Source organism: Sarcophilus harrisii, chromosome 4, assembly GCF_902635505.1.
Source record: "Sarcophilus harrisii chromosome 4, mSarHar1.11, whole genome shotgun sequence".
Taxonomy (NCBI): domain Eukaryota; kingdom Metazoa; phylum Chordata; class Mammalia; order Dasyuromorphia; family Dasyuridae; genus Sarcophilus; species Sarcophilus harrisii.
The window spans coordinates 27,558,230-27,582,938 of NC_045429.1; the positions used below are offsets into that span (position 1 = coordinate 27,558,230).

The window sequence follows — 24,709 nt, forward strand, 5'->3', positions numbered from 1 at the left end:
AATCCTTCCTAACTAATGACAGCTCCGGGGGCCTTTCTATTGACCAGCCTAGAGGGAAATGAGCAGCTCTCCCATCCTCCCCCAGATGAAGGTGTTTGCTTCGAAGGGACCGGTCTCGACCCTGGCTCCCAAATCCAAAAAATGGAAGGTCTATCTGTGAAATCGAAAATGAAAGCTAGAAGCCTGAAAGGGTCAACTCGCTGCATCGAGAACGTTGTCAGAGCCAGAAGGGAGCTCAGTGGTCAACTAATCCAATACTTCTCTTTTACAGATGAAGAAACTGAGACCCACAGAGTGGCGTGGATTTCAACGATCAAAACTAAGAGAGATTTTAGAATATAAATAAACGTAAAAATGAGATCTGGGAAGAATCTTCCAACAGGAATATAACAAATGAGGAAAGGGGGGCCTGCTGAACATTAAATCCAACCTCCCTTTTTTGCAGAAGAGAAAACTGAGAAAGAACTTGCCCAAAGTGACATGAGGAATTAGTGGAAGACATGAAACTCATTCTCACTAGATCACAGTATTTGGAACTGAAAGGCCATCCTCTTTTACAAATAAGGAAAACGACTCCCAATGCCCAAGACCTACGCCATTCGTTACTCCCCGAATCCAACTCAAGACAAGTCAGCTATGGCCCCCCAACCGCGATAGCCTGGGTGACCGACTGGCAGCTCTCAAGTGGGGTTCCTGGGTGCCACTGCTCAGCTCTGGGGGTTTGATTCCGAGGGACGAGTGATTCCGACCGTTAAAAAAAAAATAAATCCTTCTTCCCCACTCCAGCTCCTTCCCGCCAACCCCAGCAGCCTTAATAGGGCTCCCTGGGCCGGACCGAACTCCCTCCTGCAACGCTAAATCAGACGCGGGCCTGAGGCGGAGCCTCCCCGGGCCCAGGGACAGAGGGAGACAGATGCCGTAGCTTCAGTGAAATCCACAAACATTTATTCTTTGACACCAATTGGGGCAGGGGCGGGAGCGGGAATCGAAGGGCGAGGCCGGCAGGAAAGTGGGAGAGGGGAATAGGGCCGCGCTGAGGAATGGGGCGAGTTGCAGAGGTTCCCTTTGCTTCCACGGAAAACCATCCGAAAGGGGTCACAGAGCCACCCAGTCTATCACTGCCCAGGTCTTCCCCTCTCTGGACCATGCCCGTAGCAAAAGAACCCCAGGCCCGCGCCCCTGGAGAGATCCCACGGGGGGAGGGCAGGCCAGCTCGGAACTATTTACAAGTACCTTCCAGGGGCCGGGGAGGGATTCCAGCGGGAGGTCCGGGATCGGATGGGGGGCACGAAGGCGCTAGGCCTCGCTCCCCGCCTCCCGCAAACAGGGGAGAGAAGAGATCTCCGTACCCCTCGCTTCTCGAAATTCTTTTGCTTCTGGAGAAAATAAATAGGGCGGCATTGGGGTGACCAGCAAAAGGAGCTCGTGGAGAAGAGGGAGAGAGATGGACAGGGAGTACTTAAGGTTGAGATGCCTGGGAGGCACCGGGCTGGGAGGAGAAAAAGCTGAAAAGCCTAAATCTCTTTCCTCAGCAAAGGGGTGGGTCGCTTGTAAAAAGAGATGCCGGAATTATCGGGGGCCTGGCACCCCAGCCCTTAGCTTTGTTCGCGTAGACGCTGCTTCACGTTGCGGGGGGTGGGGGTGGAGGGGGCGGAGGGTGTCCTAAGGGACTGAAAATCGGCAGATTCTCTGCTGCCCCCACTGAAGTGGAGCCTCGATTTCCCTGGGCTGAGTGGTAGGGGGCGGCGGGGAGAAGGAGGTAAGTACACAAGACATAGACTTACGTTTCTTTTAAAGGGAAACCCGGAGAAAACTCCGACCTCAGAGCTGGGGAAAAGGGAGTGGAAAATGGGGGGTTTGGAATTCTCACCGCCTGGTGGAGGCCGCGTCCGCCCGGCCACTGTGGGAAGCAGAGAGCAGGCAATTATCCGGGGTCCCATCCATCGGAAGCGGGCAAGCCAGATCCAAGGGGGGAAGCTCACTAGCCAAAATGCCCTCTTCCCGTCGTCCCTCCCCGCTCCCCCCACCCCTCCCCCCACAGGGTTTTCCGGTTGGCACGAAAAATCCGGATCTTTGCCTTGGCTCCCCAGCTCCGCGATCCGAGAAGGCCGGCTGGCTGCGGCCCGGGGCCTGGGACCCGGGACCCGGATCTCCGGTCATCGCTCGGTTCTAAAGAGACACAATTGGAAAGGCTCCGGTCTCAGGCCGACGCGGTCCTCGGCCCTTGTCCTCCTCGGGCCACAGAGAGACCCACGCGGACGCTTATAAATACGCGGCCAACCGCGGGGAGGCACAGGCCGAGGAGAGTGACGGGGGCATCGACGCTGCTCCGGAGACACTCTCACTCCCCACGGCAAGTCTTCCTCCCTTCGGCCCCCGTGGAGCCAGGCCGGGCGAGTGAGGGAACGGGCCAGGGGAGAAGGGGACGCGAAGAGTTCCCAGGGTCTTTGGAAAGTTCGTTCCCCTCAGTTTCTCCCGGCGCGGAGTCCTTCGACTGTTCAGAAGTGGCAGCCACTCAGGCTGGGGATCTTGCTGGCGAAGTTAGGGCCCGACTGCAGCAGCGCGTCCCCGGGGTGCGAGAGGCGAATGTGGGCCGGCACCGGCGTCAGCGCGGGCGCGGGCAGCACTGCCAGCACCTGGGCTTGGCCCCCGCTCGGAGCACTAGCGTACGGAGACGAAGGCGACCCTCTCCCGGCGCCCGTTCCGCCTCCGCTGCCTCCGCCGCCCGATCCGGGACCCGGGCCCGCCGGGGGCGCCGCGCCCCCGATGATATGGTCTATGGAGAATGAAGGCCGCCCCCCGGGCCCGGACCCGCTCCCAGACGCCGAGCCCCCGCCGCCTCCCCCACTGTCCGCCTTCAGGCTGTGTAGCAGAGCCGCGGCCGCCGCGGCCGCGGGCAAGCTGGCCGCCGTGCCCGCAGCCGGGGGGCTCAGCTGCGCGGGATAGAAGGCCTTCCGGCAGCCCAACTCGGCCCCCAGGAAGGAGGGCAGGCCGGCCGGAGTCGCGGCGAAGAGCGAGGCGGCCGCCGTCGGGGGACCTGGGGCCGGGGCCGGGGCCGGGGCCGCCTGAGCCTGCACGGGCGGCGGCGGAGGCGGGGGAGGCGCAGGTGGGGGTGCAGCCAGAGGGCACGGGGCGGCGGCGGCGGCGGCGGCGGCAAAGGAGAAGGCGGCGGGGTGGCCGGGGTGCGGGGCTGGGTGTGGGTGCGGGGGCTGCGGGGGGCCAGCGTGGTGTGCGTGGTACCCGGGCAGCGGCAGCCCGTAGCTGTAGCCGTAGGCTCCGTAGGCAGCGAAGCCGGGGAGGAAGGCGCCGGGGTCCCCTCCACGCAGCAGCAGCTCCGGGTGCGGATGGGCGTGCGGGTGGTGCGCGTGGGTGTGCGTGGGCGGCAGCGGCTGCCGCTTGAAGCGCTTCCTCCGCCGCAGAAAGCTGCCGTTGTCAAACATGTCGGCGGACTCGGGGTCCAGCGTCCAGTAGTTGCCCTTGCCCGGATTGCCCGGCTCCCGGGGGATCTTGACGAAGCAGTCGTTGAGCGAGAGGTTGTGGCGGATGCTGTTCTGCCAGGCGGGGAACTTCTCCCGATAGTAGGGGAAGCGGCCGCTGATGAACTCGCAGATCTCGCTCAGCGTCAGCCGCTTCTTGGGGCTCTGAAGTATGGCCATGGTGATGAGCGCGATGTACGAGTAGGGCGGCTTCACCAGGGGGTTCTTGCCAGCCCCCGACGGCGTCTTGTCGCCGCCGGCCGCTGCTCCCCTGGGGGCCACGGGGGGCTCCCCGCCCGGGCTGGGCTCCGCTCCCCCCTTGGGCCCGGCCCCCCGAGGGGTGGGCGGCGGGAGGAGCCGAGGCTCGCAGTCCGAAGACTCACCTTCCTCCTCTTCCTCCTCCTCGTCCCCTTCCTCCTCGTCCGGCCCGTACTTGCACGCGTCCCGGGGGGTGGCGGCGGCGCTGAGCAACGGATCGCCTCCTCCTCCGCCCCCGCCGCCCACCACGTCGATGTCCCCCTCGGCCTCGGACAGCACTGCCGGAGAGCTCTCGGAGGACATGATCTCGCAGCAGCAGCCGCCTAGGGTCATGGTGGTGGCCGCCGCCGCCGCCTAGTCCTGGGCGGGCGGCTCTGGGACCCGCGCTCCGAGCGTTCCTCCGCCGCCGCTGTCTCTGTTCCGGCTCCGGCTCGCTGGGTCTTGGTGCGTGTGTGTTTTGCGCGCGGGGAGGAGAAGGGAGGGGAGGAGTGGGGGGGAGGTGGACCAGTCGGGGGTGAGCACAGAGAGTGGGGGGTGTCCCCCAGCTAGGAAGCGTCCCCTGGTGGCCGAGAGCTGCACTTCTCCCCAACCGCGTGCGCCCAGACTCCCTTCGAGAAGTCCTAGAGCTAGGGGCGAGAAGTGTGTGGGAAGTGTAGGGGGTGTGAGGGGATTAGTCACTTTCTTCCACCTCCTCCCCCTATTGGGCGGGGGGAGGTTGGTGGTCTCTGCTGTTGGAAGGGGGCTTGGAAATGTCTTCTCCCCCCCCTTCCCGCTTCCTAAGGCGGAAGAGCCGAGGGCTCCATGGGGAGGGTGAGGGGGTGGGGAAAGCGAGGGGCGGGGAGGGAAGGAAGGACGGATGAAGGGAGGAAGAGGAGGAGGGCAGCTACTCCAGCCGACTCCGGGCGGTAACTAGTAGCCACTATGGCTAAGGAGGCGAACTCTGAGGGCCTTTATACTTGGGGGGGGGGGGGGGGGGGAGCTGGAGTATCACGTGGCGTTGCTGACTGTGGGCCGGGTCCCCACCACACCCCAGGACCGGCGGGGATTCCTCGCTCTGCTCCCCACCGATCACTCGCCTCCGCTCCCCTCCAGGCGGCTTCCTCCTGCAAGGGCCGCAGCAGGGCAGCACGAACAGACAGACCTCCGGCTAGCCCGACGAACGTCTGGTTAGCGCGAGCGCCCAGAGCTTCTTTCTGCCGGGGAGTTTCCTCCCGAAGGTTTGGGCGCCGCACCCAGAAGCCATCGCCAGCCGGGAGTCGCAGCCGTCCGAGCCTCCGGAGCGGGAGTCGCCAGCCTAGGCCCAGAGGTAGTGAAGGGGACTGACTGCTCCAGCCGCGCAGCTGACTCTCGGGGCTAACTCTGCGCGGGTACTTGCACTAAGCCTTTGCTGTCCCCCAGTCGGCTCCCTTCTTTCTGCCCCCCTTCCCCTTCCGGAGCCCTCAGCGACCAGCCCGGAACGCTAAGGGGCCTCAGGATGTTCTCCCTGAGCTTCCCTCCCGAGTGAGGAGGTCCCTGGGCCAGGCAGGGATCGTGCCCTGCCCAGGTCTGGGAGCGCTCAGTTGTCTGGCTCTTTGGAGCTCTGGAGCTCTGATCGCGTCTCATTGTCTCTTTTTAACTCTCCCTCTCGGTCTGGCTTTTTTCCCTGCCTGGCTCCTCCTTCTTCTCCTCCTCCTCCTCTTCCTCCTTCTCCTCCTCCTCCTCCTTCTCCTCCTCCTCCTCCTCCTCCTTCTCTTCCTCCTCCTCCTCCTCCTCTCTTTCTTCTCATTTCTTGATCTCTCTCTCTTCCTCCTGCTCCTCCCACCGGAGCCTCTCGGATTCTCAGTGTCCTGGGACCTGCGATACCGGCCAAGGAACTATTAGCACCCTTTGTCTCTAAGAGTCCCCTTGACCAAACTAGCCAACCCGGGAGCGGGGGTGGCCCTGGAGACTGGCTTGGGTGGGAGGCCACTGGCATTTGTTCTTCTAGGGCATCTTGCCGACCCCGGGGCGCACCCACAAAGAGGTGAACAACAGCGTAGCCTCCTATTAATGGCCCTTCCCGTGCGGACTATAATCCAGATCAAAACGAATGACCTTAGTCTGGTCCGGCCCGACCACCCGAAGGACCCTCACTCACCCCAGCCCCGTCCTGCTCTCTCGTCCTCCCGCTACCGGCTCTTCCGCCCGAGGTGGAGGCCGGCCACTGACCTAGAAACTAGCTCCTGGTGTGGCTGGCCCTACCGCCCTGCCCCTGCGGCTCTGGAACCCGACTCCATTTAATCCGGGTTCCCCCGGGCAATGCGACCCCAGGGATTCCTCCAGCCAACCCCCGTCCCCGTTACGGCTCTCCGCCAGGGAAGTGGGAAGAGCTCTGGCTTAGAAATCAGAAGACCCAGATTCGAAACCGGCGGTATCAAGGGCATCGTGGGATCCTGGGTAAGCCCCTTCCTTTCTTTGGGCAGTTTCTTTCTTTATAAAATGAAGAGCTCCGGACTCCAAGGTCCTTCCCAGACAGGACAAGAATATTTAGGAGATGATGTCTAGGATTGAAGGGAGAGGCCGTGCTTTCTCCTCCCTTCCCCCCAATTCCAGATTTGTATCCTGGCAAAGGCTGATGGGGGGTGGCCTACTTCTCGGTTATTTCCTGGCAGAAGGCAGTACCGATTCTTTCCCTTCGTCCCACTTCGACCCCCTCCAGGGGTGAGGCGGACTATTTGCTGAGGGACAGGTAGAGGCTGCCAGATTCCCCTCCACACACAGTCCTGCACAGCCACACGCGAACTCAGGGTCTCTCCTTTTTTTCTTGGGCTCAGACTGGCGCCATCCCTCTGGTGCCCTTTCCTTCCCAGGGGCGCCTTCCTAGAAGCTGCAAGAGACTTAAAGGACCATCTGGTCCCACGTCCTCATTTCGAAGAGAAGGAAAAGGAGGTTCACAGAGGAAGGGCTTTGCCCCCAGGTCCCGCAGCTGGTTAAATAGAAGCTCGAGGGCCCCTTTCCTCGGACCCCATATCATCCGGGGATTCGTAAAAACACAGAGCTCTCAAACGGAAGGCCAAAGATCAAGGGGCGTCGCGATAGCCAAAAGTGCTCTCTTCCCTAGGTCCCCAAGGTTCCATTTCCTCCCGACGGGAGATTCATAAGGAAAGTCAGCTCCACCTGTTCTTAACAGCCTGAAAAAGTTCTCTCCCTCGTTTGGGCCACGCCCCTCTCGCTTTCCTCCATCCCACCTCTCCCACTTCGCTCCTGGCTCTCGCCTTGGGACCCTCAGATCAGTCCTCTCCTTAGCCTGGGAAAGGAGGCTCAACAAGGCGCTTCCCTTCCACGTCTCCCAACCGAAGAGCCAGCTGCTAATTCTCTCTGGAGTTAGTTTCGGGCCCCAGTGGCGTTTACCTCTCTCCACCTCTGTCTCTCAAATACAAATCTTGACACAGTCATTGCGAGCTAGCATACATTTATTTGTTTGTTTACTTATTTATTTATGTATATATCTACAAACTCGCATATACATACATATTTACATATTCATTTGTGCTTAAGCCGAACATTATCGGCCTCATACAGTGGTACACACACACACACACACACACACACACACACACTCGGGCTGCCTGCTCAGACACATTCACGAAGAATCGCACCCACAGAAACCCTCTGGCAGACACACCTAAACCTTCCGGGTTCACGCTCAATTCTGTTCCCAACTGGGTCAGGTGGGCCAGTAGAAGTCAGTCAGGATACCTGGTGGCCTATGGAGACTCCCCCTCCGAGACTACCGGGTGAACCTCGGCCTAGGCCTCCCACCCCATGTTCTCCCGTTTCCTACGTTCAGAACGTGAAACAGCGTTGGGGAAGCTGTCCGGAGTAGGCCGGACTGGGCCGGAGAACAGGTGTGTGCATGTGCTGCGCAAAGCCCCGGCACTAATGGTAGCCTCCGGGTATGGCAGCTGCGGGCCACGGGGCGGCTTGCCATGGGAGGACCCCGGAAGAGCGCCCGCTACTTCAGGAGCAGCCTGCTCACCGTCCCAGCTGGCCTTCAAGCTGGCGGAGTAGGGCCGGGGCCACGGTGGTGCTAGCAGGGAGGTGGGCCTGAGCTCTGACCAGCTGCCTGCCGGGAAAGATGGAATCCCTTACTCGGATTAATGCCTTGTGAAAATCGGGAGAGGAACTGCTTGCGATAGTGGCCGAGGCTAGCACCCGCAACCTACACTCTCTCTGCCGGCCCTCTTAACCTAGGCCTCAGGCTCTTTAGGGACGGTCAGGCTGCGTGTCTGCGCGTGTGTGAGTGTGTGTGTGTGTGTGTGTGTGTGTGTGTGTGTGTGTGTGTAGCTGGCTGGCTTTGGCTCTTTCTGTTTCCATCTCTGTCTCTCAGTCTGGTTCTTCTCCCGTAGTCCTTTGCTCTCTGCTCAGTGATTCTGCCCAGATCCTTTTGATTCTTCCCTTTTCTCCAGGAAAATCGATGCAATTCTCCTTCCTCGTTGCTTAAACTTATTATATTTGACTCAGATGGAAAGTGTGGGGGGGGGGGGGGAGTGTGTGCACGAGTGTGTGTGGATGTATGTGTAGCAGGAGAGCCCTTTATGAATTTGGTGAGAACCTCACTGGAATGTCCTGCAAGCGACACCCACACATCAATAAATCCTCCTTCTGCCCAATCTAGTCGTCCTGTCTCCTGGTTTCTGGTCTCAGTCCGCAGCAGCCTCCCTGTCTTCACAAGCAGAATGGAGAATTGTATCAACCTTGACTAAAATCTAAAACGTTTCCCGATAATTGAGGTCAAACTGTTGCAGGAACAAGGAAGAATCATGTGTTACACACACACACACACACACACACACACACACACACACACTCACACACAAACTATGGTCATAACTAAGTGCAGGAGGGCAATTCTTGAGCCGACTCCCGATCCTTAGAATAAAAACAACAAAGCGCTTTGCCTCGACTGCGTCTACACAGGAAGGAACTAAACGGTTTTCAGACCTTTCCCCTTGTCCCCAAAAAGACAAAGCTAGGGAGTGGGGAGCTACGTTTCGATCGTATGTCTTTTTAGTCCTTCAACCGGTTCTACTGCGATTACTGAGCCGACCCAAAGACTCTTGGGCCAAGACTGGGGGGCGGGGGGAACTGGGCCCCACTCCCGCTGTCCCAGCTCAGCGTCAGCCAATAGGGGGTCTCCGGGAGCTCGAGCTGGCGAGCTCCAGCGACCGAGAAAGAGGAGGGAATAGGAGGAAAGGAGAGGGGAGGTGTCTCCCGCCCCCTCCTCCCTCCCTGGCCCCCTTCCCTCCCCGGTCCCCTCCTCCTCCCCCGCTTTGATTCCCTGAAATAACAGCCGTGCGGCCCATAAAACGAAAGTGTCTGAAAGAATCCGGGGCGGAGCAGCTGCGGGCGCCCAGCGGACCACACACGCGCATTCACACACATACACACACATCACACACATAAACACACACCCTCCCAAAGATTCACACATGCACTCAGACCGAGGCGCGCAGACGTAGCCAGACATAGACGCACACATGTATACAAGCACACCCCCGCACGCCCCCGGCCCCTTGGAAGAGCCAGGCGAGTTCTTGGAAAAGGTCCGCGAGGAGAGGGGCTCGCAGGGGAGCTGGGAGAGCAGAGACCCCGAGGACGGCCTGCCAAGCCGGCGGGAGCGCGGACTGCTGCTGGGTCAGAGTTGGTCCGCGGTCCGGAACCCGGGCTCTCCGCCCTACAGGCAGGGCAGGGCGGGGAGCTGAGCAGGGAGGAAGACTTTCTTCTCCACCCAACCCCACACACACTTAATAAAATCTAGTCTCCAGGGACTGGGCTGTTTTCTCTCTCCCCCAAATGGAAGCATTTTAGGAGCCCTCTGTTCTCATCCTTCCTCCCCCCCCCCCCGCCGCAAAAAAAAAAAAAACCCACCCGGGGGTGAGTGGGGCCCAATTCCTGAAAACCGATCCCTTGTGCGCCAAAACGCAAGCGAAGAGAAAATTCCCAGCACAGCCTCTTCCCTCTCCCGGACCACTTCCAAGCCACCCCAGCACCTAGAGCGCCCACCCTTCTCTCCTTCACGTCCTCTCTGCCCCATCCTCCTTTACTATCCCATTTCTTGAGGGGACCCTGAAATCAACCTGATGGTTGAGAACCCCAGACCCAAAAGGTACTGAAATGTAGGAGGGAAGGGGGGTATCACGGGAAGAAAAGTCTGGAAACCCAGGTACTTTCATTGAGGCGGTTCTTAGTTGAACCTCAAAACATCCACCCTTAGCTGATCCAAATGGGTTCCAACAAGACCACAGGGGCCCTCCCTAAAGCAATCCCCCTAAAGTCCGTGTCAGAAACGGGCAGGTGAGTGTATGCCCACGGGCAAACACATATGTGTGGAGACCTGAACATGAGAAAGGGGAATGGAAGAGCTTGAGGGCAGGGTCTCTCCGCCTTTATCTCTGAACCCCATCCGGAGCCTGACTTCCTGCGGGACATTCATTTAAAAACAAACAAAAAAAAAAAAGTTTTATTTAAAATTTTGAGTTCCAAAGTCTCCCCTCTCCTCTTCCTGAGATGCTGAGCAATTAACTATAGGTTATATGTGAGCAATTATGTAAAATATTGCCATGTTAGTCTTTTCGTACAAGAATGTAAGAAAGGAAAAAAATGGAAGAAATTAAAAAATAGCTCCATCGATACCAGTTCTTTCTCTGGAGGCAAATAGGCTTCGCCATTAATCCTTAGGGATTGTTTGATGAGAAGAGCTAAGTCACTAAAAAAGTGTTGCTATTAGGGTGTACAACGGTTCTGATCACTTCATTTTGCATCAGTTCATGTAAGTCATTTCAGATTGTTTTTCGTTGTCATTTCTTAACAAGCAGAATGAAAACAAATCTAATATATTTGTAATATAAAACAATAATATTCCATCACAATCATATATCACAGCTCATTTAGCCATTCCCCAAATGGTGGACATCCCTTGGGTCCCCATTTTGTAGCCACCCCAAAAGGACCAGATCTTTCATCCAGTTGGAGCAGAGAGTGTGCAGGAGGGACAAGGTGCTCTGTCTCTTTCCCAGAGCCAGGCTCAGCCTCTGACACACGAGCGCCTCATAAGTGCTGGTATTTGTGGCGTCCATCCAGATCCATGTGTTTGTCTCTGAGGGTGTCCAAGGAGGGTTCAGGTGTCCAGGAGAACATGCATGTGTGTATGAGCCCACATACTGACAACCGCCGCATTCATGTCCCGGGCACTAAGCAAAGATTCAGAGGGAGGGCAAACAAATGCGAAGGAGCCCTTTGCTTTCTTAGCTCGCTCTCAGGTTCTCCCATCCAGCCTCCTCCCTGACCCCTCCCCCCTTCCTCTGCAGCCTCCCCTGGAGCCTAAATGGGAAGCACAATTCTGAGAATCCCCTCCACGGAACATGTGAGTGGGGGTCCTGGGCCTTGAGCTGAGGGAGAATGAGAAGAGAGAGACCCTGAGAGAAAGAGAAACAGACTGAGAGATGCAGAGATGAATACATTCTATACGTGTATCTCTGCGTGTTTGTTTGTGTGTCTCTGAGTGTGTGCATATAATATGTAGATATATGAACAGACACAGAAGCACCTAAATATGTTTTATACATGTGTACATGTATGTATATGCGTGTGTTCTGTAAAGGCAGCTAGGTGGCGCCATAGTGAACAGAGAGCCAGATCTGAAGCCAGGAAAACAACCTCCTGAGTTCAAATCTCATCTCAAATACTTCCTAGCTATAGGATCCTGTTTGCCTCAGTTTCCTCATCTGTAAAATGGTCTGGAGCAGGAAATGACAATCCATTCCAGTATTTTTGCCAAGATAATCCCAAATGAAGTCCCAGTGAATTGGACATGATTGAACAACAACAAATAGTGTGTGTATATGTGATATACATGCATATACACACACACATATATATATATATATACATATCCTTAGGTGTCTTTTCCAAATATATATATATATATATATATATATATATATATATATATATATATGTCCCTAGGTGTCTTTTCCCAGGAAGGTGGCAGTGGCTGGAGGGCAATGGACAAAATTAGACTGCGCCCTGAGCAGCCCTGCCCCACTTAGCCTCTGTCCCGAGGCTGGCCATCGCCCACTTCATTCTGCCTTTTGGCTTTGGGGAAGGAAGCCCTGTCAGGGACAGACTTCCCAATATCTCTCCCCCATTTTAGGGCTTTTGATGGAGGGAGGGGCTGGCAGGTCCAGAACTCCCGCCTGCCTGAATCTCTGTATTCCTAGAGAACACTGACCCCTGGAGGACACTGACCTCCTAAGGTAGAAGCAGAGATGGGGATGGGCTGTCATCACAAGGCGTGTGCCAGGAGAGGGCTGATGGGAAAGAAGTGGATTTCTGGTCTCAGCTCTGTCCCTTCTCAGCTCCCTAAACCAGGCAGGTTATCTTCCCCTCTCTGGAATCCCTCATCTTCCTGCGTAAAATGAAGCAGTCAGCCTGGTTGTTGTCTGAGATCCCTTTCAGTTCTGACGTGACTGAAGAAATATCTGTCAACATCAGTCAAGTGAACGTCCTTCCATCAATACCCCCTAAAAAGCACACAGAAAAATCCATTTTGTGGGTCAGATTCAGCTCAATTCCATAAGCATTTTCAAAGCACATGTAGCCTGTGCCAGTTGCTCCTCAGGGCTTCCCCACCGAGGCTATTTAATATCTAATTGGGATGTATCTTGTATCTACTTAGATAAAGCTCCATCCATATTGTCTCACATACATACAAATTCCCAGTTAGGATATAAAACTTTTGGTAAGCAGCCTGCTTTTTTCCATTTTTTTGTGCCATACTCCATTCCCAATCCCAACTTTATTAGTTATATCTCCATATTCCTCACGTTAGTCCTCTCCTTTCTGCTTCCACAGTCCCCAAACTAGATCAGGTCCTTCTAGTCTTTCCCTTGAACTGTTCCTGTCACCTCCTAATTGATTTCTTTGCTTCTAGCCTCTCTTCGCTCTGATCCATTCTCCACAAAGATGCCGAAGCGATCTTTCCAAAGAACGAGCCTGACCAGGTAATTCCCTTGCTCCAGGAGCTTCAGGGACTCCCTGTTAGATGAATCTGGCAGTCAGTCAACGAGGCTTTATTAAGTGCACATATAGTCCAACTATAGTAAGTATCCTGTTGATATCCCCCAAAAAAGGAACAAAATAAAACAAAAACAATCCCTGATCTCTAGGACTTTTCGATGTAGTGGGAGAGGAAATAAGCAAACAACTAGGTACCAAGAGATATATTAAGGAAGAAAATGAGATAGCAGAGGGAGGTACTAGTCTTAAAGGGGGTTAGGAAAGGCTTCCTTTCAGAGATTGGGTTTATCCAGAACTGGAGGGAACCATAAAAGCCCAAAATCAGAGATGAGGAGGAAAAGATTCTGGGCATGGAGGTCAGCAAGGAAAAGTGCTCAGAGTCAAAGTGGGTGCTTTGTTCAAGGGACAACCAGGAAGCCAGTGTCATTGGATTGCAGCCTAAATGGGAATGGAGGTGGAATAAAATGTAAAAGCACCAGAATGGTAGGAGGGAGGTTGTGAAGGCTTCAGAAAGTCAAATAAGGTTTTATATTTGGTCCTCAAGGAGGTCCTCAAGGGAGGCATTGGAATTGGGGATGGGGGTGATATGACCAGGTCTGTGCTTCAGGAAAATCACTGTGATAGAACACTTAAAATGGACTAGAGTGGGGAGAGATCTGAAGCAGGCACCCCTTCCCACAAGAGGAAAGAAGGGAGCATATATGAGAGAGTCCAAAATACAAACTCCTCAATTTGACATTTAAAATCTGCACTAGGGATGAATAGGTAGCTCAACAGATAGAATGCTGGCCCTAAAGTCAGGATGAGCTGAATTCAAATCCAGCCTCATACATTTAGTAATTGTGTGACCCTGGGCAAGTCACTTAACCCTAACTGCCTCCCTTCCCCCCCAAAAAAATCCACACTAATTGGCTCCTGTCTTTTATCTTTTCCATTTCACTTCACATGACTCTCCTTCATATACTTTACATTTCAGCGACTTATTTGCTATTGTCCAATCAATATTTAATCTAATCTTTTGCTTCTGCTTCAGTTGTTTCATATGCATACCATGTTTAAAAGAGAGTGTTGTTGGTGAATCATTTTTTAATTCATAAGAGCTCTTTATTTTCAAAATGCATTCAAAGAATGGCTTTCAACACTTTCCCCTGCAAAACTCTGTGCTCCAAATTTTTCTCCCTTCCTTCCCCCCACTCCCCTCCCTAGACGCCAAGTAATCCAATATATGTTAAACATGTGCAATTCTTCTATTCATATTTCCACATTCATCATGCTGCACAAGAAAAATCAGCTCCAAAAGGGGAAAAATGAGAAAAAAGCAAGCAAACAACAACAAAAAGAGTGAAAATACTATGTTATGATCCTCACTCAGTCCCACAGTCCTCTCTCTGGAAGCAGATGGCTCTCAACATCACAAGATCACTGGAATTGACCTGATTCACCTCATTGTCGAAAAGAGCCACGTCCATCAGAGATGATCAAGTGAATCATTTTTCAGTCCTGTCTGACTCTCCATGACTCATCTGGGGCTTTCTTGGCAGAGATACTGAATGGGTTTGCATTTTCTTCTTCAGCTCATTTGACAAGTGAGGAAACTGAGGCAAACAGGGTCAAGTGACTTGCCCAAGATCACACAGCTGAGAAGTATCTGAAGCTAGGTTTGAACCCAGAAATATGAGTGCTCCTGACTTCTTGACTGAGCTCTCCGGGCATTCTGCACTATGGACATATAATGAATGGAAGTATGGGTAGATGGCTGGTATAGACACATAGTGGATAGATGCTGGGAACAACAAAGTGGATAGAGTACTGAATAACTCAGGACCTACAATTTGAATTGAGTTCAAATATGGCTTCAGACATTTATTAGCTTTGTGAGCCTGGGCAAGTTACTTAACTCCAATTGGAAGGGGGGACAGAGAGAGAGGGAGAAAGAGAGAGAGAGAGAACGAGAGAGAGAGAGAGAGAGAGAGAGAGAGAGAGAGAGAGAGAGAGAAGGAGGAATGGAGAGAAGGAGGAAAGGAGGGAGAGAGAAAATAATGGTTAGAAAACTGATGGTTGAATAAAGAATAGGTAAATGAAGAAGAGAGGATGGTATGGTAGAAATGGCATTGAACTCGGAATCATGGTTTGAATCTCACCTTCAGTTTTAGCCATGTGACCTTGGGCAAGTCACTTAATTTCTGAGTTTCAGTTTTTTCATCCATAAAGTTGACACAATCATTCTTAACAAGTTTACTATAAAGATCATATCTAATAATTCTGTAACATTTTTTGAAACCTATAAAAGTCGTATAATGTCAGATGTTATTACAATAGATGGATTGATACATTGTGAATGAGTGGATAGTCAGTGGAAGAATAATGGATGAAAGGACAAATAAATATGTTAATGGATGAATTGATGATGAAAGTTTGGGTACTGAACGATGACTGATGAATATCAGGATAAATGTTTCTTGTATATTATTTCTAATATGTGGACCAATATCCCCAAGTTGTGGGTTTAAATGGACAGGGCCCAGACTTAGAGATTTGCACACACCCCACTCCAATCATGTCTTTTTGGGTCACTTTGCACAAATCCAGAATTTTACCAGGGGCAGCTGGGAAGCCACGTGCACAGAGCACAAGGCCTGGAGTCTGGAGAATTCATCTTCAAATCTGGCCTCAAATATTTATTTACTAGTTGTGACCCTGAACAAATTACTTAAACCAATTTGCCTCAATTTCCTCTTCTGTAAAAATGACCTAAGAAAGAAATGGCAAACCACTCTAGGATCTCTGGACACTGGAAACCCCAAACAGAGTCCTAAACAATCAGACACAACTAAATAACAAGTTTTTTTTTCCCCAGAAACCTCAAAATATAACTTGTGTCTAAGACTCCACTGATATGAGTAAGAGCATCCCCAATTCCATGGAAGCATTCTAGGTTAAAGGGGGGGTCTTAAAACATTGAATATAGAATATCAGAACTGGGAGAGCCCTGAGAACATGAAATATCAGAAGTAGGAAAACATAAGATGGCAAAGCTGAAAGGGATCTTTGAGTACTTCTTGTTCATTTTCCTAATTTAAAAAATGAGGAAACTGAGACTGTGAGAGGGAATTAGACTTCCCAAAGTCGTGCCATGGGCGGGTAAAAGAACTGAAACCAGAAGCCAGACTTCCTGCCTGACAGCCAGAGCCTTCACTATTGGGTGGTTGGAGAACGGGGACTGTTGATGTTCTCCCATGATGACTTTTGAGTTTTTGCCATCGTTACTTGGCCAATGACTCCTCGCTAACTGTGGGTCAGATGAAATTTCCTCTTCCACGAGACACAAGAGGCCAAAACATCTGTGGGAAAAGTGAAGAAGAGAAAAAAAGCTTCATCCCATTGTCCAGATGTTTCTAAAACTCCAGCTGGTTGGTGTCAAGTAGGCGTGCCATCCAGATGACAGCCTGACTATGTCACTTTTCACCCAGCTGTTTGGCTTCCTGTCAATCTATCAATTGCCAAGGTTTACTAAAAGTCTCCTTCATTTGTAGCTCCAAGGCAGGGTGAAGATGAAGGCCCTGCCTGACTATTCTCTCCGTGTTTCTCTGGCTCTTTGGCTGTCTCTGCTTGTCTCTGTCTCTCTGTATCTGTCTCTGCATGTTTTTCTATCTCTGTCTGTCTCTCTGCCTCTTTATGTCTCTGTCTCTCACCTCAAGTATTAATTGGGGAACAAAAAGTGACCGCGTAAAATGGCTAGATCGTGCAGTGGATAGATCAGTGGTACTGAAGTCAAGAGGTCCCGAGCTCAATCCGGCCTCAGACACTTCATACTTTGTTAGCCGTGTGACTCTGGGCAAGTCACTTAACCCCGATTACTTTGCTGAAACAAAAACTATATATTAGACAAAAAGGGAACGCGTATGACACTGCCAAGTGCATTGACTCTCATTACAATCTCAGTTGATGAAAGAGAAAGCAGTAAGCGAAGCAGAGATTAATGAGGCTTCCTAGATATGATGAAGTTTAAGCTCAGTGGGATTTAGAGAGGACAGAAGAGACCATCCCTGCTGAACAAAAAATAGAAGGGTCTTTAATAGAACATAGAAAGCCAAAGCTAAGAATAGTCTTAGAATGGACACATATAAAGTTTTTGAATCTGGGGAATCTCAGATCCAATAAGTTGGGATGTTCTTCTAAAGAACCTGATTAAAGATGTGGATAAGAAATGTCTTAATCAAATTAGCGTTTCCTAAACAACCTAATAATATCATAGATATGGGCCATAGGATGAAGGCAACTGAGGAGACCTAGGGAATTCCCAGTGACTTGAAGGAAAACCACGCCCTTTGGGACCCCCAGAAAAACTGGTTCCACTCTACCTGAGGTCTCCACTTTTGATGACTCTTCTTGGGGTCTCTTTGCGGAGTAGAACAATCGGAGAACCTTTCCTCCACCTCAAACCAGAAGCAGTTTTGCACATTGAAAGAGAGGAGTGTGGCCATAGGAAGTATGTGCTTGAGAGCAGTCTAAGAATCAGAGGATCGTTTCTTGAGCTCCAAGCTTCTATGTAGTGGAATTTCCCGGAAAGAATAATCATAGTAAATAGATTCCCAGGAAAGAGAGGAGATTTCTGGGGCACTATCACTATTGAAAGCTGCCCGATTGGGAAGTTCAAATTCAAGTTTCTATTCCTAATTCTATTCTATTCCTAACTATTCTTTCTAGAGAGTAAATTCTCCTATGGTTCAGTTCCTTGAAGAATGGAGGGAGTAGACGTGGTTCTTGCATGGCATCCTTCTTGGAACACGAGGTCAGATGAATGTTCTGCTCTGTCTAAAAGACAATCTCAATCCCCTAGATGTGGATGCCCGCTGAGTCACAAACTGGAGTTAGGGAAGGCTACAGAGAGGTAGCCATTATTGCTGTTCAGCGGAGCAGCGACTAGGAGCAATTAGTGGATTGGTATCTAGCAGGGACTTGTGACCACTAGTGAGCAGGGACCTCAGCAAAGGCACCAAGGTCAAACTGACCCTTCCGAGGTCATGGTCTATGATCAGAGAACATTAGAAATCTTATTTCAGTGTCCTGGACAACACCGTTTGTCTACTGAGAACTGTTGGACAAGAACAAAAAGAGGCTGGAGAACATGAAAGCTTGGTTCTTGTCCTGAAAGTGTACGGGGAAGAAGGGCTTACTCATCCAATTAAGAAATATTTATTAAGTCATAACTAGGTTCCCAAGGGCATAAAGACAAAAAATAAAACATCCCAGGCCTCAAGGAACCATACTCATAAAAACTCTTTAAAGAATAATGTAGGGGCAACTAGGTGGGGCAGTGGATAGAGCACCAGCCCTGAAGTCAGGAGGACCTGAGTTCAAATCCAGCCTCAGACACTTAACACTCCCTAGCTGTGTGATCCTGGGAAAGTCACTTAACCCCATTTGCCTCAGGAAAAAAATTAATAATAATAATAATGTAGGATGGCCTGTAACAAAATGTCAAAACTAGTGCATGAGGTATCATAGGAGACAAAAGGTTGAGATTCTTTGGGCCCGAAGCAATGCAGGAGAACTCTCTAGAGGATGTGGAATTATAAGAAAGATGAAACATTTTGCATAGGAAGGAAGAATGGGCAATCTAATCAGGTCACAGAATTTAACTAGCAGGGAATCTTCAAGGTCAAGTCCAACCCTATCCTTCTTCAGGTAAGGACACTAAGATTCATAACTATAGTGAAATATAACGCACACAGTGTAGAAGAACGAGCATTGGATTTGGGGTCAAATTCCTTACTATTGGGGGAGTTTGAGCAAACACCTCTTTTGCCTGAGCACCAGGTTTTTTTCCTCTATGAAATGGGGAGATTAAGTTAGGTAATCTCTGGAGTCGATTCCAGATCAAAATTCTATGATTTGCCCAAGACCACAGAGGCCGAAAGTAGTTGAGGCAAGACCAAGGTCTTCTGCCTGCAAATCCAGTGCTCTTTTCCCCACAATACTCCGGCTCGCCGCTTGCCACAAAGACAGCTGAAGCCGGCATTGTGGAATACTTCAAGTTTTGTCATTGCTGCATCCCGAGCCATTGATAGCCATGTTGACTTTCGTCTTACTGGCAGACTTTTGTGATTATGGAAGAGAGTGAAGTCTGCCGCACTTAAATCCCATTTACAAGCTATTCAAGACTTCATCCCAGGAAGACATTGGTCTTCTTCAGAACTGAAGGACAAACAACTCAACCCAATGCTATTTTTTCTAAAGTGAGTACTTATTGTGATGAGTTGCCTCACCTACTAATTGCAATATTAGGTCTTGTAGGGAACGTAGAATATTGAATATAGACCATCAGAACATGGAAACTTAGGAGTATGGAGACCTTAAAACATAAAATAACAAAGCTAGGAGAAAGGGAGAGAGAGGAGAGAGAGAGACAGAGAGAGACAGAGAGAGAGACAGAGACAGAGACTGAGAGAGAGAAAGAGAGGAGAGAGAGAGAGAAGAGAGAGACAGAGACTGAGAGAGAGAGAGACAGAAACAGAGAAAGAGAGAGAGACAGAGAGACAGAGACACAGAGACAGAGACAGAGACTGAGAGAGAAGCAGAGAAAGAGAGAGAGAAAGAGACAGAAAGAGAGAGAAAGACAAATAGACAGAGACAGAGAGAGAGAAAGAAAGAGAGAGAGGAAGAGAGACAGGGAGGATGAGGGAAGGGAGGGAAAGAAGGGAGGAGGGAGCAAGGGAGAGAAGGAAGGAATGAGAAAGGAGAGAGAGAGGAAGGGAGGGAGGAAGGGAAAGAGGGAGGGAGGTCAGGGACTTCAGAAACAGAAACATGAAGTAGACAGCCTTTTTAAACCACATTGAGACCACACCCATGGTATGTCCCAGTTCCCAGTTTCCAGGCTCCACGAAAGGAATCTCATTGTCGTGAATGTCGGTGGTCTGTGGGGTGTACAACCAGGTAAAGAATCCAAGCATTTAATAGTTCGGTGAACAAAGAGACATGACTAGCTCTTCTAGTTGTCCCTTTCCTTCAAAGTTGTATCTGGGAGCCACTATTTTCTCCCCCCCCCCTTTTCCTTTTGGGAAACCCTTGAAGACAAACAGCTCTGAATAATTAGCATCCCCTTGCCCAATTGCCCAAGAGAAAGACAAATGAGAGAAGAACAGCAACCAGAAAGAGAGCTCGAGTGACTTACTAAGTAAAAGGCGGATATTAGATCGCTGAGAAAATTCTTTTCATTTAAGAGTTGAAACAGATGACTTTGGAAAATTCCTCCAACTCAGTCTGTGTTATTTATCTCCTGCCCAATAAATATCTGTTGTTAAATTGAGCCTTGTCCATAGTACATGTCTCTACATACACTTAATGCTTAATAAGTGCTCCATTGAATTACACTGAACCCGGCCTCTGCCTTTCCCAGTCCAAATCTAGACCAAACCAAACTAGAGAGAGCGCGGGGGAAGGAGTGGAGGAAAACCAAGAGCCCTTGAGGGAGAGTTAAAAGCAATCCCAGACACAGTCGTGAAAAAGAGAAACGGCCTCTTTCATACAAGGCCAGAGCTGTTGCCTTGGGTGAAGAAGGAAAGGTAACTTGATGCAGGGAAAAGACCACAGAAGTTGGAGCCAAAAGATGTAAATTCCAACTCCCTCATCTTGTTGAGCCTCAGTTTCTTTATCTGTAAACTGAAGATGAACACCGTAATTGTACCACTGCTTCCCAGGGTTCTTCTGATTACTAAATGAGATCATGATTACATAGGTCTTTATAAACCATGAAACTTTATAACATGGGGTTCTAAAATTGGGGTTCATAGACCAGGTCGGCGGATATATTTCAAAGGGTCCCCCAGATACGAAAAATGTTTTTATGTTTGCTCACCTCCAACCAAAATTTCACATTTTTTTCAATTATGAATGTAGGTAACAAACTGAGAAAGAATCCATAGACCTCATCAGACTTCCAGGGGAGTCCATAACACACATAAAGAAGGTTTAATAAACCCTGGCCGTATAGAAATAATAGATAATATTATCCTGTCCAACCTTCACTCCCCAGGACTGGGGGGTCACCTTGTTCTCTCTCGCACAGGACGTTCCATCTCTCATTCCCAGGAGCTTTTACAGGCTATCTTTCATGCTTGTCATGTTTTTCTTCATTATTTCTGTCTCCTGCTTTTCCTGGCTTCCTTCAACGTTCCGGCTAAAATCCTACCTTCTGCCACAAGTTTGTCCTGATCTCCCTTAATTCTCTCTTTTAATTATCTGCAATTTTTCATGTAAATAGTATATTTTTCATAGTTGTTCCCATTTTGTTTCCCTATCAGTGAACTCCCTTAGAATAAGGACAGTCTTTTGCCCTTCTTTGCATCCCTAGGGCTTAGCACAGTGCCAGGCACAAAGTAAGCACTTAATAAACGTTTGTTAACTGACTGACTCGGGGCTTTTTGCCTACTGGGGCAGCACATTCCACTTTATAGCTCTAATTATTAGGAAGTCTTTCCATATGTTAAACTGAAATCTGTCCTGTCAGGACTTCCTGTCAAAGAGAGAACAGGGAGAAAGATCATGGGAAAGGTCAAGGCTCTCCTAGGGTGGTGGCAACAAGAGATGCCCCTGGGCTAAAAGGAGAGGGCCAAAGAAAGCTTGTTCTGCCTCCCCTCACCCTTTCCCTTCCTCACTCCACACACAGCACAAGACTGGGCACAGAGCAACAAAGATGAGCTGATGGATTTGTGAAAAGTTGGGAGTCAAAGCCATATGATAATCAAGTGAAAGAATAGGGAGATAGAGAGATGTTTAACCAAGAGTGAAGAAGAACTGTTTAAAGGGTTGTCTGGTACAAAGATTAGACTCCCTTGGAGGCAAGACTCAAAGCGTTGGGTAAAAGTGGTCATAGTTTGTGATTAAAAAAAAAAAAAGAAACCCTCAAATAATTGCAATGGATGATGAACATACAAAACCTTTCTTTTCTTTAACAAAAAAAAAACAAATCCCAGAGAAGGCACAAAATATTTTGAAAAATAGAGATGAATATAGAAAGTTGACTTGTTGACAATTGGGGTGGTGAGATTATTAACCAATTATGATATGGGGAAATTTTGAATTATTAAAAAAATTTGACTTGATTCAATATTTCATAGACAAAGGGAACTGCAATGTGAGAGAGTTTATGCAGGAGAATAATACATTTGGTATCTCTCTGCAACTTTGTTAGAGTTACCTAAAGCACTAAGAGGTTTTGTGATTTTGTCCAGAGTCACATGGCCAATCAGGGTCAAAGGCAAGATTTGAACTCAGATCTTCCTAGTTCTAAGGTTGATTCTCTATCCATTAAATCACACTGCCTTTCAATTTGGGTTATATAAGGATTGTTTAAAGCTTCAATAAAAAGAAAAAGCAGGACAGCTATAATAAGATAAAAAGATAAAGACAAAATAATTTCATTTAAAATCTCTGATATTAATCTGAATTTAAAATCTACAGCAAATTAATATAAACCTAAAACATTGAAACATTGTCATGTCATGAAGTCAGAATCAAATTATACAAACAGGTATTTTCCTAATGAAACTCAAACTTTCAACAATCATTTAAAAAATACTCAAAATTGTTAATAATTGGAAAAGTCCAAACACCTAAGTATCATCTTCCTCCCAAGAAAATGATAAAAATGGAGAAATTCAAGGCTGTCAGGGATATGGGAAACAGGTGCACTAATTCACTACTGATGGAGCTAGGACTGGACCATTTTAGAAAACAATTTGGAATTATATAAATTACTCGATTGCTCGTACATCCTGACCCAGTGATCCCACTACTGGGTTAATTCTCCAAGGACACTAGGGATAGAAGACCCTGTCACGTCAACATTTTCCAAGTAGCCCCATTGGTAATTGCAAAAAGATGAAACTAGTTTATGTAAGCAATAACTGGAGAAAGGCTAGACAAGTTGTGGTGAATGAATATGATGGAAGGAGGAGGTGTTTAGCATAAAGTCCACAACACTCGCAACTGTTGCTGGAATCAGATTAAAATATAGTTTCTCTCTGATTTTAATGTGCTTATGTGTAAATTTTTAAGAGATATATGAACATGTGGGGGGTTTAAGTCAATATGTGGCCTGTAGGGGTCCCTATGGACAGTTTAGTGATGAATTTGACCCCACTAATGTAAGGAATGGTGACTATAAAGAACTCCAATATACTTGGGGAGTCATTCCCGAATTGGTGAAAAATGGGAAAATCAAGCCCAGAGAACATTTCCCATGTTGTCTATAATCGGGGGAAATGAAAACAACAAAACCTCAGATGATTGCAATGGATCATGAACATACAACACCTTTCTTTTCTTTAACAAAAAGGAATCAGCAAAAGATGGAGTAGCCTGAGCTAGGGCTACCAGATATAAACACTCGTATTGTTCAGATTAAGGGTGTTAGTGGGTTGGCTTTGTGGTTTGCTTGTGTTTTGGGGTAGACAAAAACAAAATTTATCAATTTAAAAAAAGCATAGTCCCAAAGTAGAATGGGCTACCTCAGGAGGTAGGGAGTTCTTTGGCCCTAGAAGTATTCAAGTAGAACCTGGATGATCACTCATTAGGGATGCTGGGATCATTCTTGCTAAGATATGAGCCCATCCAGAAAGCTTTTAAGGACTCTTCCAGTTCTTCCAGCCTCTGATTCTGTGGGTGACATTCCCATCACTCCCATCACCATCACAATCCCTTCTTAGGGATTCCCTTTCCGTGATCACTGCTAGCCTTCGAACCACCTTTATTTTGTCCTGCAGGGTGGGAATCAGGAGTCCAGTGCCTGCCTACTTATGACTTTCCTGTAGGACCCTGGGCAAGATACTTCTCCAGGGCAGCTCTCTCTTTTCCATAAGGATGAGAGAAAGAATTCAGAGGGAGAAATCCCCCCCCAGCTGGGGAAGGGGGAGGCATGAAGAAGGCCTGCTAAAGGAGATAAAACTCAACCTTGATCCTAAAAGTCCTAATCAGGAAATAGAAAGGGGAGAGACATCCCAGGTGGAAGCAAAAGTGTGAGAACACTAGAGGTCACAAGGCACATTGGAGAATCATCATGAGTCCTGCACAAATGGGATGAATTAATGTTTTAGCCTGTTCTAGTGAACAGAAGGTTCCATTTAGAGATGGGAAAACTTAGATTTGAATCCTGACCTTAGAATGGGCAAGACATTGAGTCTCCCTGAGACTCAATTTTCTTAGCCGGAAAATGGGTAAGGACTTGCTGCCTCTCTAAATGTTGTGAGGAAACTGATTTCTAGACCTTCAAGTAGGCTAGCCGGGGAATCGGGGTGGTGCCAGCGCTGTTGGTAACAGTGGGAGGAGCAGTGTTATTGTTGTCATTTTTATTATTACTTTTAATTGCATTATAATCATTGACCAATACTGTCACCCTCAGATGTGGTTCCTGTGAGACTGACTAGCACCCGTCCCAGTGGGCCTGGGCTCTTCACAGTGCCCCCAGTCCCCCCTCACCACCCAGGCAGACATCAAGGGCTGGGACCAGTTGTCGGGTTTACCAAGTTACAAAGTGGCTGCTTTTCCAGCCGGGCCCAGCTCCTGTTTGGCCTAAGGTTAGTCACACACACAACTTTCCCAAGACCTGGAGTTTGATGTCCATACCACCCCCAGCCCCCCCCCCCCCGTGAACCCACACCCCTCCCCTACACACACATCTCACACATACACTCACCACCCCCTTCCCTTCTCCCCTTCTCTCAAGCCCTGGGAGGCCCAGGCCTGAGCCCTCAGGCTGGGGTCCCCCTAGGCTCTGCCTGGGAGGTGCAGATTTGGGGGATTAGGAGCATTAAAAAGGCATCACCGGTGGAGGGCTGAGGGGTGTTATGGGGGTGAGCAGGGAGGCCTGGGTGAGAGAACATGATCCCTCCACCAGATGGAAGTAGTTAGAATAATGGTTTGCTGGCTGGGGGCAT

The 24,709-nt window shown here is 49.7% G+C and overlaps 2 protein-coding genes across 2 annotated transcripts; one reads left to right on the forward strand and one right to left on the reverse strand.

The window, feature by feature from the left end:
- Positions 1-923: 923 nt before the first annotated feature.
- Positions 924-4,646, reverse strand: FOXD2 (forkhead box D2). The gene has a single exon (XM_031969161.1). It carries the CDS (start codon positions 4,065-4,067, stop codon positions 2,499-2,501), a length of 1,569 nt encoding a protein of 522 aa, XP_031825021.1. The 5' UTR covers positions 4,068-4,646; the 3' UTR covers positions 924-2,498.
- LOC116423569 lies at positions 4,068-7,147 on the forward strand (the record flags this gene model as incomplete). Its single annotated transcript, XM_031968553.1, is given in 5 exon segments — positions 4,068-4,178; positions 4,827-4,907; positions 4,909-5,040; positions 6,069-6,149; positions 6,563-7,147. Coding segments are annotated over 5 exon segments (696 nt in total), but the record flags the coding sequence as incomplete, so codon positions are not given.
- Between the last annotated feature and the right edge of the window lie 17,562 nt (positions 7,148-24,709).